The 9,136-nt window shown below is 34.1% G+C and overlaps 1 protein-coding gene across 1 annotated transcript; it reads left to right on the top strand.

Moving 5' to 3' along the window:
• The first annotated feature begins 2,438 nt into the window (after positions 1 to 2,438).
• LOC124383138 (claudin-14-like) lies at positions 2,439 to 5,178 on the top strand. The gene is made up of 2 exons (XM_046845530.1): positions 2,439 to 2,633; positions 3,397 to 5,178. Exon 2 carries the CDS (start codon positions 3,584 to 3,586, stop codon positions 4,334 to 4,336), a length of 753 nt encoding a protein of 250 aa, XP_046701486.1. The 5' UTR covers positions 2,439 to 2,633; positions 3,397 to 3,583; the 3' UTR covers positions 4,337 to 5,178.
• Positions 5,179 to 9,136: the final 3,958 nt, after the last annotated feature.

Genomic DNA, 9,136 nt, shown 5'->3' with positions numbered 1-9,136 from the left:
AACATCCAATTGAAAGATAAGGAGAAAAGTAAATAGAACCAAACAACTTACAAAAAAAAAAGAATTTCCACATATTCCTATTTGCCAAACATTTTTATTGCCGTTTGGCTTCTCATGGAGGATGAGGAACTGCTGCTGCCATCAGAGAAAAACAGCCATTTGCTTTTATGCTATCTTCTTTTGCATTTTAAAAACTTCCATTATGCTAACAATGTTTCTTTCCTCATTATTTTTAATATATGTGCCTTTTTGTACTTCATTCATGTTAATCAACATATACCCATCCTTAAAACTAAATAAAGGCAATAGCCAAGTAGAAAGCCATAAAACTAAAGCAAAATTTCAAACACTGTCTAAGGTAAACTGTTGCTGCTCTTCTGTGTTAAATATTATACATTTTACTATATTTGCTGTCCAATCATTGTGTTTCTGCTGAGACCCACAAGCTTCTTCATGGAACAGAATTTAAAGTAGCTGCTATAGTGAAAGATTTTCACAAAATTCTAGAAAACAAGAATACATTTGAATTTTAAGCTGTTGTATCTTTTACCCCCAGAATTCAGGAAAACATGCTTTCATACAGTTTGACGATTCCAAACTTTAACAACACTGCTAAACATTCAATATCCATAGCAGTTACTCATGCTTTAAAAAGGTGGGAAGCTTAATGCCTTGGCAACTGAAATAAAAAAAAATATATATATATTTCTATTCGACAGATATTGTCTAATACATTTTACTTCATAACCTGCAGCAAACAAGGTAAAATAAACAAGTGCAAAGTTATGGTTTATTGGCTTACTAGCATTTGCACATATAGACTCTATCATGTTGAAGCCATATCCAATGTTCTACCTAGAAAGAAAAGCTATATAATAAAAACCATGTTACCTGAGCATTCATTTACTTTTGGTTACCCACAAGTGTAGCGCATGGTCCATGAGTAAGATTAAACTCACACACAGCATTTTTTTTGGATGGGGCATTAATCCCCTCTTTAAGTTACCTTAAGTACTGGTTAATGATGTTAGTTTTAACTCTTGTGGTTTGTGTGCAGTACATTTAACCCTATTCTGTCAAATTGCATTAAGACCAATATTTCTGCTCCAGTAACATGTTGAGAAATGTATTTATTAAAAACAGACAAAAAATCTTTCTTTGAGGTAGCCCAATGTCCATGCATCCCTTTTTTTTTTTTACTTTAATTTTCTTTCCTTAAATTCTACTCAATATATTTTGTTTGTTAAGGACTTTGTTAGGGTTTGCAGCAAAAATAAGTAAAATATTGAAAATATTTATTTAAATTTGCTGAATTCATCTAACTTATATTTCAACAACTTGTACTTTTTTTAACTGTGTAGATTTAACCTAATATTTTTTATTAAATATTACTTTAATTACATTTAATACTTGAATATCCCAATCTCAGTTTTTACAGTGCATGTTACTGACCTTTTGCAAAATATTCCACCTCTGTTTGAGAGGTGTTGTGGCCATCAAATTCAAAATTCCCCTGTTTTTATTTTTTTGGACTCGTAATTCGCAAACCATTGAATTCTGTTTCTATTTACATTTTACATCATGGTTTTGGAATTGGATTTGTCTTTCCCTGACCTTAAACATTAAAATTACATAAATTAGGAAAAACATTATGACCACCTGCCTGAAATTGCGTTGGTCCCCATTTTGCTGCTAAAACAGTCCTGACCTACCGAACATTAACAGCATTAACTTCTTCAGCAATTTCAGCTGCAGTAGCTCATGTGTTGGATATGACCCAGTCGTCGCAATATGTTAAACTCCTTACACTCCAAATCCTTACACTTGCCCATTTCCCTGCTTTTAACACATCAACTTGGAGGACAAAATGTTCACTTGCTGCTTAAAAAATCCCTCCCACAAACAAGTGCCATGATGAAGAGATAATCAGTGTTCTTTACTTCACCACCCATAATGAGTACCTTACTAATTTTTTTTTTTTTTTTACCAATAATTTATATATATATATATATATATATATATATATATATATATATATATATATATATATATATATATATATATAATTGACAATCATATTTTTATTGTGGAACCTAACCTAAATTAATTTTAATTTTAATTTAATTATTTCATATAAAATTATTAATATATTTATTTTGTTAATACTTTTGTCATTACCACTGGGGTTGAAACGTCTGCTTGTTTCAAAAATGTACACCAGAACTGAGCCAATTTTCATACACACAGTTTATTTTCAATTACATTTGTAAAAAAAAGGGTTATTGTAATTAAAACAGAACATGTTATTTATGGTAGAACACTGAGGGTGTAGTAAAACCCAAATGACATTAATCACATCAGTGAAAGGTATAGCCCTGCACAGCATTGTTCAGTGGGTGGCAATGACAATAAATGGCCATTGATAGTCCAGGCAGAGCCTTTCTTTCAGATGGCAATGTTGGCGTGGCTCTTCCGCCTTGCTGTGGAATGAAGGAAATGAACAAAATACAATCATTTGCTTATCTAAAGAGAAAAACACAACGGTACAGAAAGTGGCTGCTGGTGTTACTGAGTGCATTCAGTGAGAGGTGGACAAATGCACATCGAATTTCTGCACATAGACTGCAATACTGGTAAGATACCAAAAATGTTTTATTTAAATTAATTATTTCCAATCGATATAATTTTTCATCTATATGTCTATTTATTTTCATGATTGCATGTAATTGTTCTTATTTTATTTTATTTTATTTTATCTAAATGATTAATTATATGATGCATTTTTTTTTACTGTTGGACTGGGCTGTTATAACAAAGAGCACATTTTCTTGCTTATGGCACTGATTGTGTGTCCACTCATATTTTAACATAATTTGAGGTTTGATTCGGAAATTAGTTTCAGTACATAATGTGTTGAAGAAAATCAAGCTATTTTATAATCTGCATGTTCTGTTTGGTCTTGCAAAAAGGCTATTTTTGTTTTGGTATGTCCCAGATGAGCACAAAGGGTTGTTTGTATTCTGTTTTTCTGTTTAGATCTATTCAAATCTAAACCAGGGCTTTGCAGAGTCTCAACATATAGAACATTTCCCTCTGATGTTTGTCTTATTAAGTTATTATTTAATCTGATTCAACTAAGAATCACTTTTATGAAAGAACTGAAATATAACCATGACATTAGCATTTAGACCCTTAACTAAGCCAGAGATTTAGTGCAGGAGCAGGAAAATCAAGTTAGTGATTTGATCCTAAACTAAAATTGAAACATATATCCACTAATGTCCAAAAACTTATTTTCATATATTATCATCTATTAATTTAATCTGAGAACATTAAAGAATGAAATGCTTCAAACATCCTTCTGTACATTAAATATTTATTTTCTCTACCCTACAGGTTTTTGTGCTTACAATTGCAGTTCCCACTCAACAACAGGACATACACATCTGAGGCTTATCATTGAAATCACAATGATATACAACCTGTAATGGAGAGGACACACTGACCACAGACTCAGCAGGGCAAATTTAACATTATTAAGAAGTTTTCCTCAACTGATGTCACTAAAGTTTCAGATGCAGTGATGGGAACAATGGCACAACAGTTCCTTGGCTTCTTCTTGGGTCTCCTGGGCCTGGTTGGCACTTTGACATCAACAGTGCTTCCTCAGTGGCGCCAAACAGCTTATTTTAGCTCCAATTTTATTACTGCATCATACTATATGAAAGGCCTGTGGATGGAATGTGTTAGCCACACAGCTGGCTTTTATCAGTGTGAATTTCATCGATCAATGCTTTCTCTGCCCAAAGATCTGCTGGCTGCCCGGATTCTAATGGTGCTCTCCTGCACCACCTCAATCTTGGCTGCCATAGTTTCAGTTATGGGTATGAAATGTACTCGCTGTGCCCACCAGTCCCATTACAAGAGCTCTTTAGCTGTAAGTGGAGGTTCATGCTTTATCCTGGCTGGCCTTTTCTGCCTTATCACTACATCCTGGACCATGTGTGATGTCATAAGAGAAGCCTACAATCCCTTTTCTAATGCTGGAATGAGATATGAGATTGGCCTGGCTGTGTACATCTCTTTCTCATCAGTTGTTTTCAGTATTTGTGGAGGTGGGATGCTATGTGTGGCATCCTGGAATGTAAGAAATTATGTAAACCACAAGGTGGCAGACCTGCAGGTACCAGGTGCAAATAAGCTTCAGCATATACCAGGTCATCAAGCCAACATTGCCTTTGAAAGTGATCATTCATCATCACAAAGTTTTTCTATCAGCAATGGAATTGGGCTAAGTGAAAGCATTAGCGAAAGTAGTATTAAAAGTAAAACTTGAATTAAAAGCACAGTAAAAGGTCAAAAGTACTGAAAATTAAACAGCACTCGGCAATACTCCTTTTTTTTAGTAAAATGGCAGTAAATGTAGACCTATCCACAAGGTGACAAGCATTATTTTATCATTTTAACAATATTCTGGAGAAAGGTTTAATAAAATTGTAACACGTTTAAAGTTTACAGAATAAAGAAACATACACATTTTTTTTTTACTATAATTGCTTTCTATTATATAAATATACAGAAACCTTTTTTTTTAAGAATTGCAAAAACCTCAAATAATGATTATGCTAAATAACCTCTCAAGTAATCATTAAGTGCTAACAGATAAAACTCCTTAGTCTCTTAAATATGAATGATAGAAAATCTTTTTATTTATTAAGTGGTATGCCCTGAATAGAGTACACACAGAAAAATCAAGGTACCTAAAGAGTACAAATGCCGTGTGCTGCAGCTGCACCGTAGCACACTGTATATCCATGAAATATACAACAATCTTCATTGAAGGAATTACATAGGTCACTATGTCCTAAAAGCATAACTATATCTGTACAGAAGTAAAGTATATTTAAATATATTGTCAGTTTAGAGCTGAATTTATGTTTATTACAGTTTAAAAAGGAAATAAAATATTTTTTAATGCTGAATATGCAAAAAAAATGTAACAAATGAACTAATTACAATAATTTTCTTTTAGGGAATTAAGAAAGTATTATTATTATTATTATTATTATTATTATTATTATTATGTAATCATACAGAGAACAGTCTATGTGGAATGTAAAATTCCAAACGAATGAACAAAGTATGTAACACATGAATGGCGTCAATTAAATCATACAGTTTAATTGAAACGTTGGATTTACATCACAGTTATTTAAAAAACAAACTAACAAACAAACCCGCACACACACACACACACACACACACACACACACACACACACTACATATATTTTATATATGTAATTTATAATTCTAATTAAATTAAAAGGGAATCTGGTTCATTTCAGTGCTGTAGCTTAATGAAAATAAACACATTCAAATGTGAACACTTCATAAATAAAATCTACATAATTATTTCAGCCATGTTTCAATTTGAAATCAATCATAGTCTGGTGTTAAAGAAGAAATATAGTTGAATATTGTTCTTTTCTGTTCCGAGCAGTGAAGCACACATTAACTGCAGAGTTGTGACTTTAAAGACATTCATTGGATTTAGTACTCCAAGCATGAACTTTTGACATGGTTTATCATTTCGTTTTTATTGATAAAACGATCTACAGACACTTAGCTCGAAATACAGAAAACACACTTTCATTAATATTTTACTGAAAACAAAATCACGAGTTTGTATGAGATGGAAGATGAGATGTGATGAGACAGGTGTTGTGTAGCAATTCCGGGACAAAATCCGAGATCACCACAAGGTGGCAGCAAAAGATTTTCTGAAATTTTCGTAATATTTTGTTTACCTTGTGGGCAAAGCAGGGGGCAAATTAAGGAAATGGCTCTGCTGTATTCTTGGTGATTAACATCATATATATATAAAAACATTGCTGATCTGTTTGCTTTGCCACAGATATGTTCACTTATTGGTTACTGAAAAACACCAGGCTTAATTATGTGTATTAGCAAAGAATCCTATGAATACTTCCTAAAAACAGCAAAAAAAATAAAAACTGCATTAAAATAGGTTAAGTCAAGATATCTTATTTTGTGTTTTCTCTGTATAGATTGTATGCATTATAGATTGTGACATTATTTCTTCATGGCCATGCTGCAACATATAATGCACAGGAATAGATAAAGTGCAACATAAAATACAGAGGTGTGACAGGAAGAGAAAGATATGAATCATTAAGTATCCTTAAGCAATGGTGGATGTACATTAGGGTTGCAACTAACGATTATTTTGATGATCAATTAATCCCCCCATTATTCGGATCCTTGAAAAACATTTTTTCAATTAGATGTTTTGCTTATTATAACTATATAAAACCCTAATTCAGGGTATTTATTTATTTAAATGATAATTGCAGATGGCAATTTGACAACCATATTTAACAAAATCAATAATAAATATAATACAACAATTGTTGTGACAATTTTGTTTAGAAAAATACACAGACATTTTGTTCAGTATTGAAGATTTGAACATTAGATATGTTACTGTTGTAGTGGACAAATGCTATAAAAAGAGAATGGAATGGAGAAACGCAGTAAACTATAAAAATATGCATTGATGTAGAAATGCATAAGCAGTCAATGAAAACCACTAAAAATGTAAGTCACTGTTGTTTTACTAAATGTTCGTTTACTCCTGCTTTTATTTGCCGCTTTTAGATTTAGTGTTTGTTCGCAGCATTTTAATTGAATCCATCACAATTTCACAAGCAAGCTGATCGCCTAACGAGTCACGCCAGAACAGATCCAGTGTGACTGCCCTGGACAAAGGTCATACAGGAGTCTGATATGATATTTGCCTATTGTATTGTAATTTGTGGTGAGAGTAGGGAGCAGGTTGAGAAGAGCCTGGAGAGCTGGAGATATGTACTGGAGAGAAGGGGAATGAAAGTCAGTAGGAGTAAGACAGAATACATGTGTGTGAATGAGAGGGAGGGCAGTGGAGTGGTGCGGGTGCAGGGAGAAGAGGTGGAGAAGGTGGAGGAGTTCAGGTACCTGGGAACAACAGTGCAAAGTAATGGAGAGTGTGTTAGAGAAGTGAAGAAAAGAGTGCAGGCAGGGTGGAGTGGGTGGAGAAGAGTGACAGGAGTGATTTGTGATAGAAGAGTATCTGAGAGAGTGAAAGGGAAAGTTTATAGGACTGTGGTGAGACCTGTGATGTTGTATAATTTAGAGACAGTGGCATTGAGTAAAAGACAGGAGGTGGAGCTGGAGGTAGCAGAGCTGAAGATGTTGAGGTTTTCGTTGGGAGTGACGAGGATGGACAGGATTAGAAATGAGTTTATTAGAGGGACAGCACATGTAGGACGTTTTGGAGACGCACAGTGAGGGAGGTGAGATTAAGATGGTTTGGACATGTGCAGAGGAGGGACATGGGGTATATCGGTAGGAGAATTTTGAGGATGGAGCCACCAGGAAGGAGGAAAAGAGGAAGGCCAAGGAGGAGGTTTATGGATGTGGTGAGTGAAGACATGCAGGTAGTTGGTGTGAAAAAGGCAGATGTAGAGGACAGGGGGGTATGGAGATGGATGATCCACTGTGGTGACTGCTAATGGGAGAAGCCAAAAGAAGAAGAAGAAGAAGAAGAAGAAGAAGAAGAAGAAGAAGAAGAAGTAGACTTTTGAGGATTTTTCATGAATTCTTCTCCTTAAATGGGACTTGTGGTAATGCATGTCAAATATTCACTTAAAAAAATGTCCTACAAATTAATTAGTTGCCAGTAATTTACTGTTAATTTTACAGTTCATTACATATCTACTTTACAGCATTATCCTGTAAAAATACCACCAAATAAAAGCTCCAACTTATTTTATTTGCAAAAACCGACTGCACCAAAATTAAACAACTAACGTTTGTTTATAAGCTAATATTTATTATGTTTAAGTAATGTGAGCATATTATTACTGAGAAAGTATTTTGCTTTCAGTAAGTCCACGTAGAAAAACTTTCTGAATTCATTCATTCAAGTCAACTCTTTTGCATATAACAGCAGCATACATTCATTACAGCATGTTTGAGTTGCCAATATTCTGTTTTTTTTTTTTTACAGTTTGCTTCTGTAAATGACATTTACAGTATATTACTAAAATTCATTTCACAGTGTGTTTTTTATCTCAGTTTTAAAAGAGCACTTATGTGTCCACACAACAGAGTGTTGAAGTAACACTGAAGCAGCGATAAAGTTATTGAGATAAAGTGACTAATTAAATGAGGATTGAGCGTTAATGACGAACAGCTGTGAACAACCAAAATCACTGAAGGAAAGAAAAACAAACAGTCTGCTACACTGGTCCAGAACTACAGGGTGCATTTAATCACCATCACTGCACCTCAACATCGTTTGGCTGTAATAAATGGACATTCGGTACAACCCAGATGAGGATGGGTTCCCCATTGAGTCTGGTTCCTCTCTTCCTTATGCCATCTCAAGGAGTTTTTTCTTGCCATCCTCACCACCTGCTTGCTCATTATGGACAAACTTATAAAGAACAATCTTATTAATTCTTTCTTACAACATTATCTGTGTAAAGCTGCTTTGAGAAAATGTCCTTTGTTAAAAGTGCTATACTAATAAAAAGTAATTAAATTAAATAGTTTTGTTTCTTGTTCTTTCCTGCAGTGATTTTGTTTGTTTACAGCAGGTGTTCATCAGTGTCTATTTTTTCTCATTTGTTTTTGTTCACTCTGTAAAGTGGACTATACTAGTAAACTAATGTATGGAATGGTGAATAAGGGTGTAGGGTGTGATTTTAGACATTTTAAAGCGCATTAAAATGTCTATTACAGTTTATTCCGGACCGTAGTGACATTCACATGCATCTAGTCAAGTCAAGTCAAGTCAAGTCAAGTTTATTTCTATAGCGCTTTTCACAACAGACATTGTCTCAAAGCAGCTTTACAGAATCTAACAGTGAAGGTAATGGTGTGCATTTATCCCTGATGAGCAGCCATGGCGACTGTGGCAAGGAAAAACTCCCTTAGATGTTATGAGGAAGAAACCTTGAGAGGAACCAGACTCAAAAGGGGAACCCATCCTCATTTGGGTGACATCAAGAGTGTGATTATAGTCTTTAAACAATACAGAACACTGGAGAGTGAGAACTAACATGAGCACT

The sequence above is a fragment of the Silurus meridionalis genome, chromosome 3 (assembly GCF_014805685.1).
Source record: "Silurus meridionalis isolate SWU-2019-XX chromosome 3, ASM1480568v1, whole genome shotgun sequence".
Lineage (NCBI taxonomy): Eukaryota > Metazoa > Chordata > Actinopteri > Siluriformes > Siluridae > Silurus > Silurus meridionalis.
The sequence above is the reverse complement of the archived record's forward strand: the minus strand, read 5'-3'. Positions and strand labels throughout refer to the sequence as shown.

Coding starts and splice junctions, on each gene's coding strand:
- LOC124383138 (XM_046845530.1), top strand. CDS start 3,584: ATGGGAACAATGGCACAACAGTTCCTTGGCTTCTTCTTGGGTCTCCTG.